At 31.1% G+C, this 23,807-nt stretch overlaps 3 protein-coding genes across 4 annotated transcripts in view; 1 reads left to right on the top strand and 2 right to left on the bottom strand.

Annotated features, from left to right (window-relative positions):
- Window positions 1-2,246, bottom strand: part of LOC143072946 (spermine oxidase-like) — a 37,780-nt gene extending 35,534 nt beyond the window's left edge. Inside the window, exon 1 of the mRNA XM_076248120.1 lies at window positions 1,784-2,246. Coding sequence (XP_076104235.1) covers window positions 1,784-1,934 — 151 coding nt within the window. The 5' untranslated portion in view covers window positions 1,935-2,246. The remainder of the gene's footprint in view (window positions 1-1,783) is intronic.
- LOC143072947 (uncharacterized) lies at window positions 999-16,150 on the top strand. The gene is made up of 4 exons (XM_076248121.1): window positions 999-1,022; window positions 11,775-12,285; window positions 13,749-13,830; window positions 15,798-16,150. The coding sequence occupies exons 2-4, from the start codon at window positions 11,782-11,784 to the stop codon at window positions 15,833-15,835; spliced, it is 624 nt and encodes a 207-aa protein (XP_076104236.1). The 5' UTR covers window positions 999-1,022; window positions 11,775-11,781; the 3' UTR covers window positions 15,836-16,150.
- A 1,232-nt stretch (window positions 16,151-17,382) lies between these two features.
- Window positions 17,383-23,807, bottom strand: part of LOC143072945 (telomerase protein component 1-like) — a 65,074-nt gene continuing 58,649 nt past the window's right edge. For both annotated transcript variants that reach the window (XM_076248118.1, XM_076248119.1), the window contains exons 55-56: window positions 20,925-21,026; window positions 17,383-20,583 (exon numbers count right to left, since the gene is read on the bottom strand). In XM_076248118.1, coding sequence (XP_076104233.1) covers window positions 20,443-20,583; window positions 20,925-21,026 — 243 coding nt within the window. In that variant the 3' untranslated portion in view covers window positions 17,383-20,442. The remainder of the gene's footprint in view (window positions 20,584-20,924; window positions 21,027-23,807) is intronic.

The raw sequence follows: 23,807 nt of genomic DNA, 5'->3' as shown, positions 1-23,807 counted from the left end.
TTTCGCCTGTTGTCTGCTCAGCCTCTTTGTGGTCGGGTTGTTTTCTCTTAGTCTTTGACATATTCCCCATTTCCATTTTCAATTTTATTACTATGTACTATACAATCCAACGTTGGCTTCACCTAGGGTAGCACTGCTGCACAGAGCCCCGAAGCAGAGTACTGAACATTTAAAATGGTCTGGTATTATACTTATTGCCCTTCTGAGTACATGTTTGTTCACTGGTCATCTTGTACTGTATTGTTTGTACATGTCAATATAACTCCCTTGAGGGACCATAAATGGAATGAACATAGACTATATGAATAGTTTGTGTTGAATTTCATAAATTACTAAATCGAACAGTTTTTTTAGGAATACACTGTAACAACCACAACCCCTACATAGTATGACCAGTAATTCTTTTTGAAATTTAAAGAAATTGTAAGACAGAACAACTTTCAGCTTGTACATGTAAGTCATTTTTTTTTATGAAATCAAAGTCAGTTAGTACATGTATATAAAGTATTGAGTTTGGCGGATTCACATGAGCTTAATAGTCATATATATAAGTCTTAGATGCATGATTTTTTTTATTAGTTGTTAGTGGCTTTGAACTAGCTGCCAGTTAACTGTGAGAAATCTCAGATCTGTAACTAGTGTCTTTTTGTTGTTGGGATGTACAAGTACCCGGCCATGTCCACTTGTATTTTTGTCCATCTGATGAGTTAAGCCCTTTTCAACTGATTTATATAGTTCGTTCTTATGTTGTACTGTTATACCACTGTCCCAGGTTAGGGGAGGGTTGGGATCCCGCTAACATGTTTAACCCCCGCCACATTATGTATGTATATGCCTGTCCCAAGTCAGGAGCCTGTAATTCAGTGGTTGTTTGTTTATGTGTTACATATTTGTTTTTCGTTTATTTTCTGTACATTAATAATGCTGTTAGTTTTCTCATTGAATTGTTTTACATTGTCATTTCAGGCCCTTTTATATCCGACTATGCGGTATGGGCTTTGCTCATTGTTTAAGGTCGTACGGTGAGATATAGTTGTTAATTTCTGTGTTATTATTGTCTCTTGTGGAGAGTTGTCTCATTGGCAATCATACCACATCTTCTTTTTTTATATATTTATTAAATTTTGTAAAATGAAACAAGAGTTTTGTACACGTCAGAACCTGAAGAGAAGGAATCCAATTCCATGCATATATATATGTAGTTTCTGTTAATTAGGCTAATTAGTGTTTGCCAGGTATATTATCCACAAAAAGGCCAATGTTCCAACTTCTTTATTTCTTCAAATAATACCAAAATCGTACAGAGAATGAATATAATTGAACTGCAAAAATGTTATAAAGTTGAGAAAGAGGTCCAAATACACATTTTGAACATGTGAAATAAAAAATACATGTGTACCCCAAACATTTTCTTGATAACAAATGATTTCCTTGTGAAGCAGTATTTCCCTGTAGTAAAACTGGTTCTATTTATAGATAGAAATTTGATTGGTTTGTTGCCAGACGTTCTGTACATATGTCCTATTTTGACCTTCACACAATCATTCACAAAAATCTAAAAATGTGTCATCGAGTTCAGGCAATGTAATTTTATAAAATACAAAGACATGACCAATCGCCTAATAATAATGACAATTGAACACACTTTTATATTATTATATTGTATTTTTACCATGATACTGGGTTACTTTCTTTTTGCTAAGGTGACAATTATGAATTTATCCAAACGAGAACTATCACGAAATGAAACCATGGCATACATTTGTACACTGGGATAACTTACCAAGATTGACGGTGTATATTCTACCGCCTGTTCTATTTGATGCTTCAAGTATAACGTAATCTTTGAATCCATTGTTAGCGAGATAGTCTCCTAAGGCTATCCCAGAGATCCCTCCACCGATGATCACAATTTTGGGCTTTGTTTCACCCATATCCTTCAAAAGTCAACAGCTGACATACGTCACGTACTTCTAATAAAAAATCACAATAGTTGAATTAAAAATGTTGTTTCATCCACATCTAAAACAATAAAATTACACAGTTTTATAAACACTTCCAATGATTTGTCTCTCACTGTGTTGGTCCTTGTTTTCATAACATGATTTTGATTATGAATGTACTAGTCGTAAACGGAGCGGTTACTCCACACATATTTCAATGACGTCAGAGATTTTACCGTATGCAGGTGAAAGTTCAAAGTTGACAATACTTTTGTCCGTAGAGTTTTTGCTGATTTTTTCTGACAGCACTGGAAAATATTGGTAAGGAAGTTTCAATCTGAGATTATTTGGCTTATAGTAATTTAAAAAACAATATGTTTAAATAATGAAAGCATCTTCAACAAAATACAAGGATGCCGTCTGCTCGCACAAAAGGAGTGGCAGATATCAAATAGGTGGAGCCAAAAAAGGGTTCAAGTGTTAAGATTTTTCAAACCATAACATAAAAAAAAACAATTAAAACAATACAAATACGAATTAACAGCAATTAAAAAATAATTAAAAACTTGTAATTTAAAATTTACCGACGAAAATATGCGAAATTATTCATATTTTGTTTTGTTTTGTTGTATATTTGTACTTTTCTGGTTTCCGTTGTATGTTTGCGAGTCCATTCTTTATCATCCAATTTCTAAATGCGGAGGATTGCAATCGGAAAATGGAAAATTAAGGTGGAGGACTGAGATTTAGATAATGAGATCAGTCTTAAACTTTATATCACTACCATATGTTTTCTTCTGACATTTTATTTCTCTCGCTGTGTTGTAAACCCATTGTTGGTCTAGTGCTGTTTTCTGCTCTTTGGTCTGGTTGTTGTCTCTTTGACACTTTCCCGATTTTCACTCTCAATTTTATGTCAGTCAGTGTTCTATTTATTTTTCAGTATATGAGGCAGGCGTTACCTGCATGTGAAGGGGGCGAAGTCCACTAATCTGAATTATAATACTTATATTAACCAATTTAATATTACCAATTGCTTACAAAATGTTGGTCAGTTAGATGACGAATGGTTCAACTTTATCAATCTTAATCAACGGAATTTATGAGATTGGATATGTTTTATAAAATTACTGCTGCCTTTAATTATCACCAGACTTTTAGACGGGACATATTAGGTGGTAGACTATACTTGATGCGCATTATAGATCATTAGATGTCTTAGCTGGTACTGGACAGGGGTGTATACTAATCGTCTTCCTCCAAATTATAATACATTGGCTAAGTTCTGTTTAATTTGGCCAGTTTATGGTCACACAACTCTCAAACAGTTTATGACCAACTATACCACTGCATGTGTACAAGGTTTTCATACGTTTTTTTTTTTTTTTTGTCTGTCAAATGTCCTCGGCGACTAAATGTGCATGGGTCAAGCATTCGGTCACCAAATGCAAGAACATATCTAAAAGTGCGAAACCATTTAAGTAATAGGACGGTGACTGGACATAAAACTTCAAACGAGACAATGACATGTAGGACAGGGATGGGCACGATTACTGATAAATGTAATCGATTAATAATCGATTACATGAGGGATTTTTGTGCAATCGATTAATAATCGATTACTCAAATTTAAGTATGTAATCGATTACAATCAATTATTTTATCAAAAGTAATTACATTACTTTTCGATTACTGTCAATTACATACTTCAACATTTCAACAAAAAATAATATGAGTAAACACAATTATATTGCTCAACATTTGTTTAGTGGCAATTAAGGTCTTTACCAAATGCATCATTCAAAGCATTATTTCTCAATTATAAGTTAATAGCTGGTTTTTTTTAAATCAAATCTCTTGATGAAGATTAGAAATATTTAAAAAATCTTGAAATTTTGACTTTCAACATAAATAAAAGATGTCATCGCATTGCAATAATCACTTATTCATAACTAATTGTTTTTCAACAAATTAGCTTTCTTACTTACTTAGGTTAGCTTTTTTGTTTTTACTCTTTAAAAAAAATTATTTAAGCATAGTTATTTATAATGTTTAAGGAAATATAAAAAAAGTAGAATAATTAGTTCAGCTAATTTTTAAGATCAAAATTTATTTTTATGACATGCATGATTTAAACCTTTTGTTTGGATAACCACCCTAATTACAGATTATTTAACTGCCACTGGAGTACAATTTCTAACCTGGGGCTAAATATTGTAAATTTCCTTCTTAATTAAACATAAGATAATTGAAATAAAAACAAAGTATCTTTGTTATTGATTAGAAGACTTTGATCATCTCATTAGTAAAGGCAAGAATGTTGTTAAAATTTGTTAAGTTCTTCAATCAAATTATATATATACAAAATATATTTATAGTGTCAAAGGGATACCTGTATCTATTTCTAAAAATAATTGCTATGCATTGCCATTGGTTCATTGTTAAAAAGATTTTGTGTTCTCTTTTAATTTAATTTATACACATGTATATCATAACATTTACAAAATCAACTGCTTATCTATTCTAAGCTTTAATTTCAACTCTGATTGAAAATGATGTTTTCAGGAAATTTAATACAAATAAGCTTACTACTTTTAAAAACTGTAGTATAGAACTTAACGAAAGACAGACACATTTCTTATTTAAGATCTATTTTATTATTTCAAATCTATTTTCTTGTTTTAATATTAAAGCTCTTGAATTATTGACAAGCACATACATTCATTTGTTTCAAAAGCTAGATATAAAGGTAGGGGATCTGGTTGCTCATAATGCAGCTTGAGACAATAGAAAGAAATAAGGCAGTTGCTTAACTCTCAAGTATTGTTGATGCATGATATTTTATCTGTACTACAAAGTGATAACATACATATTTTCCTCTGAAATAGGTAAATTTTCATCAAGCTATTTTACTAAAGTAATCGAAATGTAATCGAAAAGTAATCGATGATTACATCCAATTTTTTGCTGTAATCGATTATATTACGATTACATGTAATCGAAAATGTCTTCGATTACAGATTACTGTCGATTACTTGAAAAAATGTAATCAATTACAATCGATTACGATTACAGATTACGATTACCCCATCCCTGATGTAGGAACGGTCAATGTTGCCTCAGATTTTGACATAGAAATTTGTTGGAAAATTGAACGCCGAGAAGGAATTATATAAACCAAAACCGAGAACATATCGAACATAAAGCTTTGTGGTGTTTACAAGAAACAAAATGATTATACCCTCCGTAAAAGTAGGGCTATATTGCATTAACTGTCATTCCATGAGGTCGTCCGTCCTAAGTTTGTTTATGAAACACATCTTTTTGTCACACCTTTCTCGTGACCAACTGAAAACAATCATTACATCTGTGTCAGCAACTTGCTAATGATGAGTTGTATGGGAGTGAAAAAAGGGGGAAGTGTAGTGGACGAAAGTGGTTGGGCCGTGTCGAATTTAGAGAGACTATAACAATCAAAACCAGGGAGTAAACAAAGACTCGAAAAACCAAAGGACATTTACATCAACAGTTTTAAATAATAATAAGAAACAACACGTACTCCACTAAAAACCGGGAGTGAAATCATGTGCTCCGGAAGGGTGAGCATTTCCTGCACCGTATACGGCACCCGTCGTGATATTTTTTTGTTCAGTTCGGTAATGATGGAAGATTATTATGTCTATTATGACTTAGGAAGAATATCAGAAATGCTGACAAAAAGATTTGTGAAGTTCGAACGAATTTCTCAAATTAGTGTGTTTTTTTACTGTTAAAACTACTTGATTATAAACATTATCGCAAAAAAACTCACTTTATTATAATATATTAAACGCAATATTACTTGCACACAGTCAGTAGTTGCGTGTAATTACATTTTGATTATTGTGTTTATCGTATTTTGACTGGATTAAGTCGGTATTTTTATGTTGTGTATATTAAGTAGAAGTAAATGCGGATGGAATATACGCGAATCGCCGCTAGGTGATATTTCAGAAGTTAATAACCAGACACGGGTAGAGTGACTTTTCTCTAATCGAGATGTTAATTGAAGCAGAATACAATACGAGTAAACAACCCATATATGGTGAATGTCGCACTCGAGATGTCGCATTTTAAAAGAAAATAATATATGTATATTTGTGATGGTATAAAGTGATGACGACATTAAATATGAAAAATCATGACGAACATCAACATATGGCAAACTTATACATGTAATAGTTGCGTGTGAAATTCAAATTTAAAAAGTAGAAACTTGTCCAACTGTTGCATCCGATTCGATCAATACGAAAAGAATTATATTCACATATTTTAACAGCAGTACAGTACAGACAATTATATTTCCAGGAAAAAAATGTCAAATAACAAAAATATTTGAAATCTGAGCATGTCATCTTTTTTCCTAGTGCAAGCATGACATAAAGCCGATAAAGTGACAAAAACAATACAATTATACTATTCTACATAAACCGAACAAAAGAAATGATAAAACTAGTATCATGATTACAGAGTACAAAGAGCATATACCATTATGATGGTACGGCCTCTAATACACCGCAAAGGACCTCCTTTGTGCACAAAGGAGCACTAAGGACCACAAAGAAGTTTGATAAGAGTACAAAGGACCTGAATTTTTTTATAAAATGGGATAAAAGGGATTTCTGACGGGAAAAAAATGATTTTTTTTAAAATACTTGAGTTAAATTCGTATTAGTTGAAGATTTACGAAACCGTGTCTGTAATCGGTACGGATGTGCATAAGATTACGGTCCTTTTCTATAAGATTATTTTTACTACGTTATACATTCATGTATTGAAAAATATTGAGAAAACACAAACATATAAATACAGACTGGACATTAAAACGAAAAAAATAAAGCAAACAATGTTTGTCAAGATTTGAACTCGACAGTTAATAGGTAATATTTAATGAGGACTTGATTGCTCTTGGGAAAAACAAACCGTTATAAATTCTTTACAGTTAGTTACATAAAAGACAGTCTTTTAAAACAATGACATTTAGAAAATAATAACAATATGTTTTTAATTAATATATTAAGAACAAACAAAAAAATAACTTCAGACATATGCACAATAATTTGAAAGTTTTCTAAATATTGATTTCGGCAATCAAAGACATCGTTGCATCCGATTCGATCAATACGAAAAGAATTATATTCACATATTTTAACAGCAGTACAGTACAGACAATTATATTTCCAGGAAAAAAATGTCAAATAACAAAAATATTTGAAATCTGAGCATGTCATCTTTTTTCCTAGTGCAAGCATGACATAAAGCCGATAAAGTAACAAAAACAATACAATTATACTATTCTACATAAACCGAACAAAAGAAATGATAAAACTAGTATCATGATTACAGAGTACAAAGAGCATATACCATTATGATGGTACGGCCTCTAAATACACCGCAAAGGACCTCCTTTGTGCACAAAGGAGCACTAAGGACCACAAAGAGGTTTGATAAGAGCACAAAGGACTTGAAATTTTTTTATAAAATGGGATAAAAGGGATTTCTGACGGGAAAAAATGATTTTTTTTTAAATACTTGAGTTAAATTCGTATTAGTTGAAGATTTACGAAACCGTGTCTGTAATCGGTACGGATGTGCATAAGATTACGGTCCTTTTCTATAAGATTATTTTTACTAAGTTATACATTCATGTATTGAAAAATATTGAGAAAACACAAACATATAAATACAGACTGGACATTAAAACGAAAAAAATAAAGCAAACAATGTTTGTCAAGATTTGAACTCGACACTGAGTAAATAGGTAATATTTAATGAGGACTTGATTGCTCTTGGGTAAAACAAACTGTTATAAATTCTTTACAGTTAGTTACATAAAAGACAGTCTTTTAAAACAATGACATTTAGAAAATAATAACAATATGTTTTTAATTAATATATTAAGAACAAACAAAAAAATAACTTCAGACATATGCACAATAATTTGAAAGTTTTCTAAATATTGATTTCGGCAATCAAAGACATCGTCTATTGAAGTTAAAAAAAGGAGAAATATAAACCATTTACTTAAAATTTTATAAAAGAATAAAAAATCAGAGAGTTCTTCATTGAAACATTCAAAACTATATATAAATTCTACATTATTTAATCTCAATACAACTACACGTCAAGTCTATCTATCAGGTATATTTTCTTTCAAGTTTGTTTAAAACTATTTTTACTATCAGAGCATTTTATTTCTAATTATCATATTTTATTTTCATCAGCATTGCTATGGAAATTGAAAACTTTTTCTTATTTTATACAAGGGATTGCTTTATATAGATTATCTAAATATATATAATTCGGCAGTTAAAAAATTTCGGTGCATACTTTGTATTGTGCAGAATAAATTTTCTGAAAAACGGATTGAAAAATTCAAACCAATTCCCTACCTTAAAAATAAATGCTATACTGTTCCCCAGTTTGTGTCTTAGAAACGTTTTTGTTAAATCAACTAAGAATCGCAATGTAAGAAAATTTCGGTACATATTTTGTGTTTTTGCAGAATTAAGTTTGATTAAACAAAGTGTCTATTGAAATATATGAATACTATATATTCAAACTAACTTCCTACTTTTGGAATTATTGCCATACCGTTCCCTTTGTGCCTTTGGAAACGTTTTCGTCATGGCAATACATATTACCATACATAAGGAAACAAGCTGATGATGACATACGAGACAAAAAAAAAAAACAGCGAAACATCGGTATTCTTACATAATTTTGGTAGTTTTGGTAAAGTCTCTTATCTTAAAAAAACATTACAACAACAAAATATTAAGAATAATAATTCACTTTTTCTTTCATTTGCATTATATAATCACTATTTAAAAATTCACATGTATACATGAACATAGCCCGGATATAAAGTCCGTTCCGAACCGCTACAGGTGATAACACCAAATCGTACATTATAAAAATCGCAATTTTTATTGAAATTGTTTGATTTATTTTTACATTTTGCTTCAGGAATAATACTATTTATATGCTTTAAAGGGAATTTCAGGTCCTTTGTGCTCTTAACAAACTTCTTTGGGGCCCTTAGTGCTCCTTTGTGCACAAAGGATGTCCTTTGCGGTGTTTTTAGATGGTAACCGAACAAACAAAAAAATTACTTCAGACATATGCACAATAATTTGAAAGTTTTCTAAATATTGATTTCGGCAATCAAAGACATCGTCTATTGAAGTTAAAAAAAGGATGGTAACCGAATTTACAACTTGAAGCAAAGACTTATAAACATGTCTAGATATGACTCTGATTTAAGACATGTTCGCTTGACTGAATGATTATATTTATTTTTTCTATAATTTAAAACTATACGTCACCACGTAAAACGTTATTTCTTAGGCAATCCTGGACTCCTTATTATAGTCAGCTAACATATTGGTAGTCCAATTTTCATGTACCTATGTTGTAAAATTTAAATGAATAATGACTTTTAACAATTAATTTTCATTACTTTCCTGTATATAGTGTTTTGTGGTAGGTTGTTTATTTCCTTTTTAACCATGTTGTTGTCCCTATACGTGCATCTGCCACTAATTTATTTTTGATTGCGCCTTTATGATATCTTTTTTTAAACGGTAACAGTTTTTTCAATGAAACCAGCTACAATAGAGAATGAAAATGGGGAATGTTTCAAAGAGACAACAACCCGAACAAAGGGCATGAAAAGGTTCACACAGCAAGAACATCCCGCATCCGCGTACAAAATGTACGAAATAATTTTATTCAGCTGACCTCTAAACTCAATTTGTTTAGATGCGTTTTTTTTTTAAATTCGAAATTTAAAAGATGCATATTTTCGAAAATGTACGAAATAATTTACTTATTCCTATTTCCATGCAATATCCTTTATTAAGCTTGGGAAAACCAATGCTTTTCAAGTTACAGGGATTGGTGCCCGCCAGCCACGCCACGGCCCATGACTGATACGTTACTGATATGGGGAAATTGATTTATGTGAAGAAAAAAAAAAATTCAAATTGAAGTTGCAACGCAAGGGATTATATATACAGCTGCCGTATTACGTGACAGCTGGCAATGCTGCAATGTGCTGGATGTGAATATTTTTTTTTCTTCAAATTGTGACATACAATTGAATCGAGGGGACATGAAGAAGGTAGAAAAAAGCGTTTCCACGGAAAGATATGGGTTTTGCTCATTATGTACAGAAGGCCTTACGAAGACCTATAATTGCTCAAATCCGCCTCATTTGGACTCAGATGGATGACATGGATAGTTGTTTCATTTGCATTCGTACACGTACCACATATCTTTATATTATAATCATAAGTTATCTGAGGGTTTCATATCGCCCAGTGGTATAAAGCAAACATTGTGTAAAAAACGTAATAAATAAGAGTCATTTTTTGCCCCCCCCCTCCTTACCCCCTCTGAAATTGCATAGATTGTCATTTCGCCCTTTTTTTCAATTATGTTAATTTTTCATTGATTTATTTATTAACAAGGTGATTTGCCTGGTAATGTCTCACAGAAATGTCCTTCATCATGTTATAAATTCTTACACATATCGAATTAGAATGAGAAATGGTCTTTTATTGATATGATATTGGTTCTTTTAACATATTTGTATATATATAAGACAATTTTTTTTGGCAGTCCTATTTGGGCAACATTGTCTGATTTTAAATTGGAAGATCTGAAAATGGGCACACTTGTTGCAGTTTTTCCTTCAATTAAGAGATTTGAAGTTTTTTTTAGAAGAAACAAAAGACAAAATTATATATTATCACAGATATCTGAGTGATAGACTATGTCTTTCAACATCTTGATTATGTTGTGGAATAAATCACTTATTCCTTGTGTTTTTATTTTCTTTATTTAATTAGTCAAATATGTAGCCTTATCGTACATCTTTCTTTATCCACTTGAGCTTTTTCCTTTTTGTAAATATTGATGAACAAAATCAAGTATGACAGATTCAATTCATTCATTGGTGTTTACCTACGCCAACTATAGCAAATACTTCATGTATTTTAGAAGCCTTAGAATTTGTTCGGAATCCGAAAAAAAAACTAACATGAATTTGGCACTCGGACCAACATCTTTGAATGCCAAGTAAAAAAAGAGGGTTTTGAAAACACGATGTTCTCTTTCGCTTTGAACTTGTGCGGCTATAGGTTAATTAGACAATATATGTATAGTGTCTTGAAATATGAAATGTATTTGTATGAGGCTTAGAAACGGGGGAAATGCGAGGTTCTACCGAGCATTTTCCCGTTTCGTGCCGAATACAAATAATTTTCATATTTCAAGACACTATACGTATATTGTTTTTATACTATATTATAGTAACAAGTCAATGGTCAAACTTTTATGAATTTAAACTTGTTATGTCTTCAAATTGGTAATTTATATACCATGATTTATCAAATGTTATTAATTAGAGTTCATTTTCCCTGTCTTTTCCCTTAAAATGTCAATTTTGTACCGCCTGGACTACGCTCAAAGGGAAATACCCCAAAATGGTACTGTTGTCTGTATAGCAAAATAGCTGATTGCAGTATAAACCTCTTTTTATGGTGACTTGCTCGTTTGTTTTTCTTTTGATTGCAGACAAAAAGTAATGATAGAGCCGTTTTTATGGGTGTAATCATGTAGACAGTTTTCAGTTGGAACTTACATGATTCACTTTATAATAAAAGCCTTTTTAAGAAAGAAAAATGCATTTAAAGAAAAATGTAAAATCCTTCCGTTTCGGTTCTGAAAGACTAGAATATATATCAATCAGGTTATCTTTTATATTTCTATATTGCAATTTTACAGAATATTCATGTCGTCTCAGTCATCACAGAAAAGAAAATTTTCAACTCCTTTCATTTCACCCTTGTCGGCCGGTTTTAAAAAATTATCAGAAAACCCAACAATCATACAGAAACAATTCAGCAATAGCAGTATTTCAGAGAAAAGAAGAGATTCGAACAAGAATGAGAATAGATATAATAATTGTCAACCAAAAAGCCCGAAGAGAACACTTTACATATTCAAAGAACCGTTAGAAAATGCAGAAATCATCAAAAATGAAGGTACTTCAAAAAGAGAAAAGCGTTATTTGATACAACCAGCTATAGTAGAGAAAAATAAACCTATATCCACAATCTATGAAATAACTGAGGATTCTGCATATATCCCACCCTACAACGTAGATACCTGGTTGAATGAATCTGCAAAAATAACTGCTACTGTGTCCCATAGGAATGCACGTGAATCTTGTCATCTGCATCCTTCTCCAAAGAAAGGAAAGATTCCAAGGAAAACTGCAGCAACCGAAAGACAGGTATGTCTTTATCTTTTAGAATTTAATCATGTAGAGCTGACAATATCCTCTTGCCTCGATATAGTTAATCAACTCTTATTATTGTGAAATGTATCTTCTAGTTATCATAATCTTATTTTTCATACTCCCTTCAATTTGGGGTCCATCTGTCACATCGACCTAATCAAAATTTCAACATCTGTTTTTGGGGTCATTTCGAGTTTTCACTCAAATCACAAATTTAGGGGTATTCAGTGGTCACTTACATCCTAACTTTAGCATAAGTCTTGCCAATATTTTCTGGCTAGAAATCTCAGACAAAGGCTTATGCTAATTGTTTCGCAGATCGGCTCTCTCTGGATTTCTACTATATCTTTGGCTACTTATCTGAATCACAGTTCAGATGCTTATCAAACACATGATTTGGAACCAGGAGAGCGGATAGTGCATAATATAGTGTTTCTGTAGTAGCTTTAAACTAGATTAGACACTGGGCACTAACCAGCCGATCTGACTACTTTAAAGTTATGTTTGCAAGCAAACCGCAGTTTGCCTACAACTACACTATTTCTATTTGTTTTTCAAAAAATTTGGATAAAGTGACCATGCACACTAAATTGCTGAGACAGCCGTACGCCAAAAAAGTATTGTATATAATTGTATAAATGTATTAATTAATATTTTTTTGTAGTGCAGCAATAAAATTATATTCCTAGCTTGTCTTGTGTATAAATATAGTTAATCAACTCTTATTATTGTGAAATGTATCTTAATTCTATTACAGTTAGTTAAGATCAGCATCCAGTCTTACATTTATATTTCTAATATGTCTAACATCAAATAAGAACTGAACATCATTTATTTCTTTCATGTCCAAAGCACCATCAGACGATTATTTACAATATAAAATATACACATGATACCAAATTTCCTTGTTCCTGATCTAGCTTTCTTGGAGTTTCGATCTCATGAGAGCTACGAGCCTATCGGCATGGATAAAATAGGAATACCAATGGTATGATACAGGCGGTGATAGAAATTCGAACTGTTCTGGTGGATACTGGTAAAAAGTTATTTGAATCAAGTTCAATTTCGCTCTACTCATGGACAATATCGAACTAAACACCGACCTGTACCTAACAATTTGTAAGAATTAGAACTTGCTAGCCTAGTTGTAATAAATTATTTTATTATCAGCCATCTTTTTTTTATAATGTTAGAAATTCGTTGAATCGAATAATTTGAATTTATTGAAAAATAAATCCATAAAAAAATCCTACTACTAAAGCCAAGTAAAGGTTTAAATATTATACCCATTTCTTTAAAATAATAATTATAATGAAAGAGTTCTCAAATTCTTGCAGATCGAATTGAAATGTGAGTGTAAGTCAACATTTTCTTTAGATTATATTCTTTTGTAGATATTTATAAATAAACACGATTTTAACTTTTTTAGCAATTTTTGTTGCATCTGCCAATTTCAGGTAAAACTAAATGTGTTGTGTTCCATACTCAAGATGAAGAATGAACTACAAATAATACGAGACAGGCGAGATAAGCTATGTGGTATGTTAAGTATTTTCGTATTGAAAGCGTTGCTGAAAACATTAAAATATTTCCTTCAAATCTGCTGCACTGAAGGTTTGTTCAATAGGTTTACCAAACTTTGTAACAAAAAAAATAATATGTAAATGTATTAATTGTTTTATTTTTATATTTAGAATGGCCCTTAGTGATTTTGAGGTCACTTTGTCAAAGGTCAAGGTCACAATAGTAAAGATACAACATTTTGGGAAATTTTGGTTTCCAAATGTTCTTTTAAATGTACTACATGTCAAACTTTTATGTCCTCCTTTATCAAGCCTATCTATAAAGTGCCCCTTTAGAATGAAGAAGATTTCTATTGACAATTGGGTTAGGAGGTCAAAGTTTAAAGGTCACAGGCCTATGTGCATTTAATAAAATTTATGGTAACATACAAATTGTGATGAAAAACTACCCTATTGATTGTTAGGTTACCAGGTGAATGGCCAATACCACAGCAGCAATTGGTTGACTAAAATTGCTACTAAATTATGGATTTTTTTTAGTATGATATGTTTATTAATTTATACGAGAAACCATGATAACTAAACTAATTTTGAAAATAACCCTATTTACTGATTTAACTCATGTATTGGTAGGTCAAAAGTAAAGTTAACTTGGGTTTCTATACATTACAAATTTGAAGAAAAAAAAATAGTTTATGAACAATATCTTTAGATCCCTAAATCAGATCTTTACCAATATATGCTCCTTCAGGTCAAAGTTCAAGGTCACAGTAGCATTTTATAGGCTGAAATTATGTTAAATTTTTGCTCCACAGATAATACTTGTATTACTATTTGTTGTGTAGTTTATTTTGGTCTGTTAGTATTGGAATACTAGGGTTAAAGATTGAGTACTCACACACTGGTATACCCTAACATATATTATAATGTGCATAATGTTACCATGAATTAATCACCAATCTTGCTAGTTTCTTTCATTGTCTCTAAATGTTTTCTCTGCCATTTTGAATTTTTTTTTACTTCAGAACATTGAAAGAATTGCTATATTTTGTCTGTAGCAAGAAATTAATATAAATAAATAAGACACAGACACTTCTCTATTGATAAAGATCAACTTTCATATGTCTTTATTTTTTTTGTTTCTGGATTGCTATTTGTTGACCCAATATCATTCTTCTTAATGCACCTAGACATTTTCCATTTTTAGCTCACCTGACCTGAAAGGTCAAGTGAGCTTTTCTCATCACTTGGCGTCTGTTGTCCGTCGTCGGCGTCTGTAAACTTTTATCTTCTCCTCTGAAACTACTGGGCCAAATTTAACCAAATTGGGCCACAATCATTATTGGGGTATCTAGTTTAAAAAATGTGTGGCGTGAGGTCAAGATCTATCTGCCCTGAAATTTTCAGACAAATTGGACAACCTGTTGTTGGGTTCCTGCCCCCGAATTAGTAATTTTAAGGAAATTTTGCAGTTTTTGGTTATTATCTTGAATATTATTATAGATAGAGATAAACTGTAATCAGCAATAATGTTCAGCAAAGTAAGATCTACAAATAAGTCAACACGATCAAAATTGTCAGTTGACCCCTTAAGGAGTTATTGCCCTTTACACTCATTTTTTAACAATTTCATAAATTTTTTGTACATTTTTACAAAATATTTTCAACTGTAATTACTTGGTCAAGTTCATTATAGATGAAATAATTGTAGCAGCAAGAATGTTCAGTAAAGTAAGATCACCATCACCAAAACAAGATTTTGTCATGAATTTATCTGTATCCATTGTTTAATATGCACATAGACCAAGATGAGCGACACAGGCTCTTGAGAGCCTCTAGTTTAAGTAGCAACCACATATATATAGGACTGATGTTTAATATTAGCAAGCAGACCTGAAAAGGGAATGTTATAAGATCTTAGAAAGTATAAAATAAGTCTTTTTAAATGTGTGCAATTTTTCTAATGTTTTTTTTGTATTACAGGCAACCTGAAGGAAAGTACTATATACCAAGAGGAGTAGGTTCTAAAACAGTCAATTAATGAAATCTTCTAGAGGACAAAGGACATGTTTGTTTTTTCTAATGAACTGAATGTATCTTGATATGTATAAATTTAGTATCAGGAATACTTAATATATCATTGTTATGTTTTCATACTTGCTGAAAACAACTCATTTATTGTGATAATTATAAGATCTGTTATAACTGTTTTCTGTTTTCAATGGGTAATTTTATTGTTATTAAACCTCTCATGAAACAACCTGAATCCTGTCTTTTTTTAATGATCATGCTCAAAACTGTCATTCTCTTAAAAAATAAAGGTTGAAATATAGTCATATATGGATTTCCCTATATATCTGCTCAACACTAAAAACACACAACAACCACTGATTGTTGACCTAATTGAGAATAAAGTATATTTTGGATAAACAGATGCAATTTAACTTAACAAACTCCCCTCAAAATATTTCAAGTTGACTATAGACCAACTTCTGTTTCTTTATGAATGAGTTATGACGGGTTGACAGAGGTCATAAATGCTGTCATTTTACAATGGACTCTTAATGTGAAGTAATAACAAACAATGTGACATTTAAAAGGTTCTGGAATGTGAAAGTCCACTTTATATCAATTGACCAGAACCAAAATAAGTAGAAATACAAGGGAGGGTTAGGAGCCTTTTAAAAATAAATGACTGTGAAAAACGAACTAAACTGTGGAAAGAGATGTTTCAACTGTATGTAATTTTGATAGGTAAATGCAAATGTTGAAATTAAAATATTTGTACTTTTAACATTAAACTATACCAAATATTCAATAAACAAAGACTGAAGGTACAGGACTAAATAATTTCCATGGAAATACAACTGCATACCAAATATCAAAGACTTATCATTTTTAGTGCCCTTTTTAAACTGACCTAATCACAAACTTTCATATGTAAAACTATGCAAAAGCCAATAGAAAATAAATGAGATGTACCAGCACTTATATAACTGCATACCAAATATCATTAACTTATTATGAGCAATGTGATTGTTTTTAAAGTAAAATGACTGCGGGGTCAAGACCAAATACTCTTCAAGGAAATGAGATGTGCCAATGCTTTTACAACTGTAAACCAAATATCAAAGAGATATGTGATTGTTTTAAAGTAAAAATACCATGACTGAGGAGGCAAAGTTTCCAACACAAAAGACCTTTGCTGTACTTGTATGGTGACCTTTAAATGTCTTTTATTTAAGTCACAGAGTGTTGCTGGGTAACTTTCTAAATGAGTTTTACCTAACATCTCTTTACTTCATATGTGTCTGTTCTTAGAATATATGGGTTGTAACTGTCCTGTGAATTTTATTGCTTTTTGATTTTTTATATACATTACTACTTGGCAGTCTCTAGTCTTTATATCTGGATATTAGGTAAATACAAATAACTATAAGTAAGTGTCTGATACAACAATATCTGTCTTCATAAGCTAATAGGAGACATTAATATGAAATACGTTGTAACACATACTTCTGATCAAAAGTGATCATATATAATGGAAAAAAAGAACAACAACAACAGATTGTTTAATTAACAATTTTTATTTAAAATATATCAAAAACAAATTTATAACAACAAAAATGTTAACAAATATCTGTGATTTCTACTGCTTCTTAAATAGAAGATTGCTGAAATCACAAAACTGGTACATACAAATTTTAAAAGAGCCAAAAAAAAAAAAAACTTATCCAAAATTTACAAACATTTTGGTAAATAAAATGAAATAAAAGATTGTTTAGGAATTCCTCAGATTTCTGATTATCATTCATTTCAAAATTTCTCCCTTGCATCATGCATTCTGACACAGCACTTTCGGTACTTTTCTTGCTTTCATCTTTCAGTCTACCAATCATTATTTTTCTTACTTCATCAATCCTTCCTCTTCTTTTACTCTAGCATATCATCTTTTCACAGTTAACCATACTCCACATTCTTTTAGCAACAACTTTCATTCCTACATTTTCTCACATCTCATTTATTTCTTTTTCTTTCTTTTGTCTTTGACACACAACCTATAAATACTCTTTCACAATTTTTCAGATAGAGGAAATTTGTGTACCAGCTCCTATTCTTGTAAAAAAAAATATGAGTATTTTTAATGATTTTTTTAACCACCCCCAAATTTCAATGTTCTTCAATAATTTTATGAAAAATTTAACTAATTATCTTTTTAATTTGACCCCCTCTAAAAAAAAAATAAAATAAAAATAAAAAAATCTAATATTTTTTTAAAATGCAGAAAATTAAAATTTAGCAAAGTTTATAAAATTATTTATGTTTTCTTAAACATAAATATGGGAATCTTCCAAAAACTGGACCAAATAAAGTGACAAGTACTCTACTATTTGTTTATATTTATTAGTCATAAAATTTTACCTCCTGCGAAATAATCTATTAAAGTATACAATAAAACAATTTACTTTTCTGTTTGAGTGATCATCAATGTTGACATTTAAATGAGCGACCTATGCAGAAAGATGTGTCATACGTGCAACATGCATGTATCTAATTTCAGTTCCGATGGTACCAACTTATATCTAGGTCAGTAAAACAACAACATCTTGCATATTTAATGCATGTTACAATAAATAAAAAAAAGGTGAAGTGTAATTGAAAGACATTAAGTTGTCACAGGTAAAAAAGAAAAAAAAAAGATCGTCGACAAAATTAAATTTGTTTCAATTGTATATTTGAACGATGCAATAAAACCATAATTTCATCGTGGGAAATATTTCAAGGCCAAAAACTGAGAAATAAAGTTAAATATATATTCTTCAGATATAAACTTTGATCTAGTTTTAATGCATATACTTTTAACCAGAATATATACAATACACTTGTGTAGGGAAAATTTATCTGTATCAAATTTTATAAATATACAATTATATGAAATTTTTTTCAACTGTAACAATTATTTAGGTTGGTTAAAAAAACATTTTTCTTTTTTCAATGAAAAATTGTTAAGAGAAGGTATCCTATATAACTTTTTAGATTTACTAAACAAAAACAACAAACAGTGTTAAAGGATTTCAAAAATAACAGAAAACAAAAACAATTAATGGTAAAAACTGTTGAGTAAGGCCTTTTAGTTCATAAATCTGTACCACCATTTGTGAAAAACGGTAGGGAAAAGTGCAATATAACAAACTTTATATCATGGGAAATATCACAAAAATCTTTGGATATAAAAACTTTGTATATAAGGTGCACTATGCCATTACACACTGAATGTTTTTACATGACATTCAATGGTTTATAAGAAGTAACAGCAAGATGAACAACTAAATGGACAAACGATGAGAATGATGATTGCACACCCCCACATCAATACCAGTAGGTGAGAGGATATTGATCATTATCGCTATTTTGTGCATTTTTCCTTTGATCTTTTTTTGTGATAATTTTCATATCATGCTTCTCGCTTGAGATGGAAAAATTATCGCTAGAAACTAAGGAGGCCACGTGGCGTTGCTAACGAAATTGACATGATATTGACAACGTCGTCATAGGTAAAATAGCGATAAACAGATTATCATTGGTCATCTCAACTCGATTGCTTTTCTCACTTTCGCTGTACCAGCTCAAGCGAGAAAAGCAATCTCGTTGAGATGATCAACGATAATCTATAAATATATACCCATCATCAGTACTTGTAAGTGGGACTATAATGACTGATTTAACACTTTAATTCAGTGTTTTCTTTATTCATTGCACTAGAAATCATCACTACTCTATGTATGCTACACACATTTCTACTAAATGCTAACAACATTTGAAAAATCTCACATAAGATAGTGTATATCACTAATTATACAGGGTTTTACATCTACAAAACTATGTTAATCCAATATGTACAATATGATAACCTCTAAAACTGATATAAGAAAAATATGTACAAAGTTTTTCTTTTGTTTTCAATCAAAATATCAAAGAAAAAAAGTCTACTAATAAAAATATAACATAACAAATATCAATTGTACTAATAATGTCAAACAAAAACTTATCAGATAATATACATATAATACAGGATATTCATTTTCTGTGTGTAAAGAAAATGAGATAATAAGTCTAAATGTTAGATATTGCACACACAATACATAAGCCATATAAATACAATATATATTTTTTTTTTAGAATTCTAAAACATAATTTACTGGTATAAAAGTTTTTATAATGTACAAACTCTATGCTAAATGGGATGAAAATGTTTTCCAAAAATTATATATATATACAGCATATTTGTTCTATGTTTATTTCAAATGAAAATATTTGAATTAATGAAAACTAGAAAATGCATATCTAACTACTTCTTATTCATATAAATTTAATGTAAAAATAACTAACCTAGACAAAACAGTGCATACATTAACAAATTTATATCAAATATTAAAAAATAGTCACAAGATGCAATTATATTCAAATTTTCTTTTTTTTCCTTCATTTTTACACATATGTTTTCTCCATCTCCTTTACAGTAAACCTATTTTTCAACAAGTCATAACATTTCCCCCTTTTTACAGAGTCAAGTATCATGAATTCTCCCTTGTCTTTCTCTGTGAAAATAAACTCTTTTCTCTACTGTTCATTTGCCTCCACTCCAGGTCAAGTAATGAATGTTACCCAATTCATCACCACAAGCAAGGGAGACTACTGAGCATGGATTGCGTAAAACTTTCACAATTGTCATTGTTGTTACTGGTGCTGGACAGAAGAATAAGCCAACCTATAACAGAATCATAAAATAGATTATTAAAAAAATGAAAACAAGTACAGTTTATATTCAGTTGGGATAGAAATTGATAATAACAGGTTGCCCAGTAAGACTCTAGTGTAAAGACAAGCATGTTCTAATAAGAAAAAATACTGTCTTTAATAAGCTTCTTTCCAAGTTTCATAAAATTTCATGGAGGTTATTTATGTATTAAAATGTATGAATTTCAAGACTGTTTGTAAAGGTTAACTACAAAAAAGAGTACATTTTATCAGTAAAAAACAGAAAAGTATTAACAAAATATTTTCATTACAAAATTTACTTCAATTAGTAACTGTTAATTATAAAATTACCTGTTTCATATCTTTACTCCACACTTTGACTGTTCTATCTTGAGAAGCAGTGAAAATAAGATCATCAGTCATATCCACAGCCATCACTGCACCACCATGTACCTAGAAATGTCAACAAAATTAAATAATGAAAAAAAAAGAAGAAGAAATGACAAGAACCTCAGCTGAATATCAATGATACCCTTTAACAGTGGCCAAGTTCAAATGGAAGGTGAGTTCTGACTAAGTTCAATGTAAACAGTAACTACTAATGAAGAGTAAGGTCTCTAGATTACTGGTAGAACAGGGCCCTACTCTGGACATGTTGACATTCAAATTATATTGGAGAGTCATAATAGCTGATATATTGAGTCAATCTTAGGGAACCCTTCCAAAGTCCAGTACTCCTGGAGATCTAATGGTAGGAAAGTTATATCCAATCATAAAAGCTGTTATATATGACCATGTCAATCCTATCCATTTCGAACTTTGCTAGTAATAAAATACTAAGCCTGCAAGGAAATGTGTTCCTATAACAACATGTCTGGCTAGTTCGAAGTGTAGACTAACTAATTGAATTAAAAACACAAATATGAATTGTTGTAAATATGTAAAACATGGATCTTCCCTGAATGGGAAATAAATTGTTTTGCTAAAAAGATTTAGTTTTACAGAACTACATTTGCATGTCAATTGAACCACAATATCCTGGTCAAACCCCTACTTTAGTTTATATATTAAAAATAAAATGCTTCGCTGAGCGCAGCCAGATACAACCGCAGGGGTTGAACCCTGAACAGTTGGAGCAAATTTGGACACAATATTCAAGCTTGATACTGTCTGAATTTGGATTTTTATCAAGTTTTTACGTTTCTGACACATAACAAATGTCAAGATCTTTCAAATCTATTGCTCAATACTGTGCCCTTTAAAAAACTAGAGGCTCTAAAGAGCCTGTGTCGCTCACCTTGGTATATGTGAATATTAAACAAAGGAAGCAGATGGATTCATGACAAAATTGTGTTTTGGTGATGGTGATGTGTTTGTACATCTTACTTTACTGAACATTCTTGCTGCTTACAATTATCTCTATCTATAATGATCTTGGCCAAGTAGTTTCAGTGGAAAATGTTAGTAAAATTTACAAATTTTATGAAAATTGTTAAAAATTGACTATAAAGGACAATAACTCCTTAGGGGGTCAATTGACCATTTTGGTCATGTTGACTTATTTTTAGGTCTTACTTTGCTGTACATTCTTGCTGTTTACAGTTTATCTCTATCTATAATAATATTCAAGATAATAACAAACAAGAGGCTGTCACAACGACAGCAAACCGGATTTATTAATATTTATTTGTATCCTGGCAATATCACAAGAACCATTACTGATGAATGGTGAAAGTGAAAATCGTCAATATCAAATTTGACCTCCATTTTGTCATCAGTATCAACATATTAAAATTTGAAAAGCTTAGATTGAATGGTTCATGAGTAAATGCAACAACGTGAATGGAAACACCATTTTACAATTTTTCAAGAACCATAACTCCTGAACGGTAAAAGTCAAAATAGTCATTATTGAACTTGACCTCTATTTTGCCATCAGTAACAACATATAAAAATTTCAAAAGCTTTGGTTGAATGGTTCATGAGAAAATGCACGGACACGACTGGAAACACCATTTTTCAATCTTTCAAGAACCATAACTCCTAAACGGTAAAAGTCAAAATCGTCTTTAATAAACTTGACCTCTATTTTGTCATCAGTAACAACATAATGAAATTTGGGAAGCTTTGGTAGAACAGTTCATGTGTAAATGCACGGACACGACTGGAAACTCCATTTTTCAATCTTTCAAGAACCATAACTCCTGAACGGTAAAAGTCAAAATCGTCATTATTGAACTTGACCTCCATTTTGTCATCAGTAACAACATATTAAAATTTGGGAAGCTTTGGTAGAACAGTTCATGCGTAAATGCACGGACACGACTGGAAACTCCATTTTTCAATCTTTCAAGAACCATAACTCCTGAACGGTAAAAGTCAAAATCGTCATTATTGAACTTGACCTTTATTTTGTCATCAGTAACAACATATTAAAATTTGGGAAGCTTTGGTAGAACAGTTCATGCGTAAATGCAGGGACATGACTGGAAACTTTATTTTTCAATCTTTCAAGAACCATAACTCCTGAACGGTAAAAGTCAAAATCGCCATTATTGAACTTGACCTTCATTTAGTTGTCAGTAACAACATATTAAAATTTTAAAAGCTTTGGTTGAACGGTTCATGAGCAAATGCACGGACAACATTTGATTGCCGCCTGCCCGCCCGCCCGCCCGCCGTACATCCCCAAATCAATAACCGACATTTTTGTCACAAAAATCCGGTTAAAAACTGCAAAATTTCCTTAAAATTACCAATTTAGGGGCAGCAACCCAACAACCGGTTGTCGGATCCATCTGAAAATTTCAGGGCAGATAGATGTTGACATGATAAACAATTTAACTACCAGATTTGCTCTAAATGCTTTGATTTTTGAGTTGTAAGCCAAAAACTGCATTTTCCCCCTATGTTCTATATTTAGCCATGGCGGCCATCTTCGTTGGATGGCCGGGTCACCGGACACATTTTTTAAACTACATAACCCAAAAATGATTGTGGCCAAGTTTGGATTAATTTGGCCCTGTAGTTTCAGAGGAGAAGATTTATGTAAAAGATTACTAAGATTTACGAAAAATGGTTAAAAATTGACTATAAAGGGCAATAACTCCTAAAGGGGTCAACTGACCATTTCGGCCATGTTTGACTTATTTGTAAATCTTACTTTGCTGAACATTATTGCTAATTACAGTTTATCTCTATCTTTAATAATATGCAAGATAATAACCAAAAACA

The sequence above is a fragment of the Mytilus galloprovincialis genome, chromosome 4, assembly GCF_965363235.1.
Source record: "Mytilus galloprovincialis chromosome 4, xbMytGall1.hap1.1, whole genome shotgun sequence".
Lineage (NCBI taxonomy): Eukaryota > Metazoa > Mollusca > Bivalvia > Mytilida > Mytilidae > Mytilus > Mytilus galloprovincialis.
This window is presented reverse-complemented; position numbering and strand designations above follow the sequence as displayed.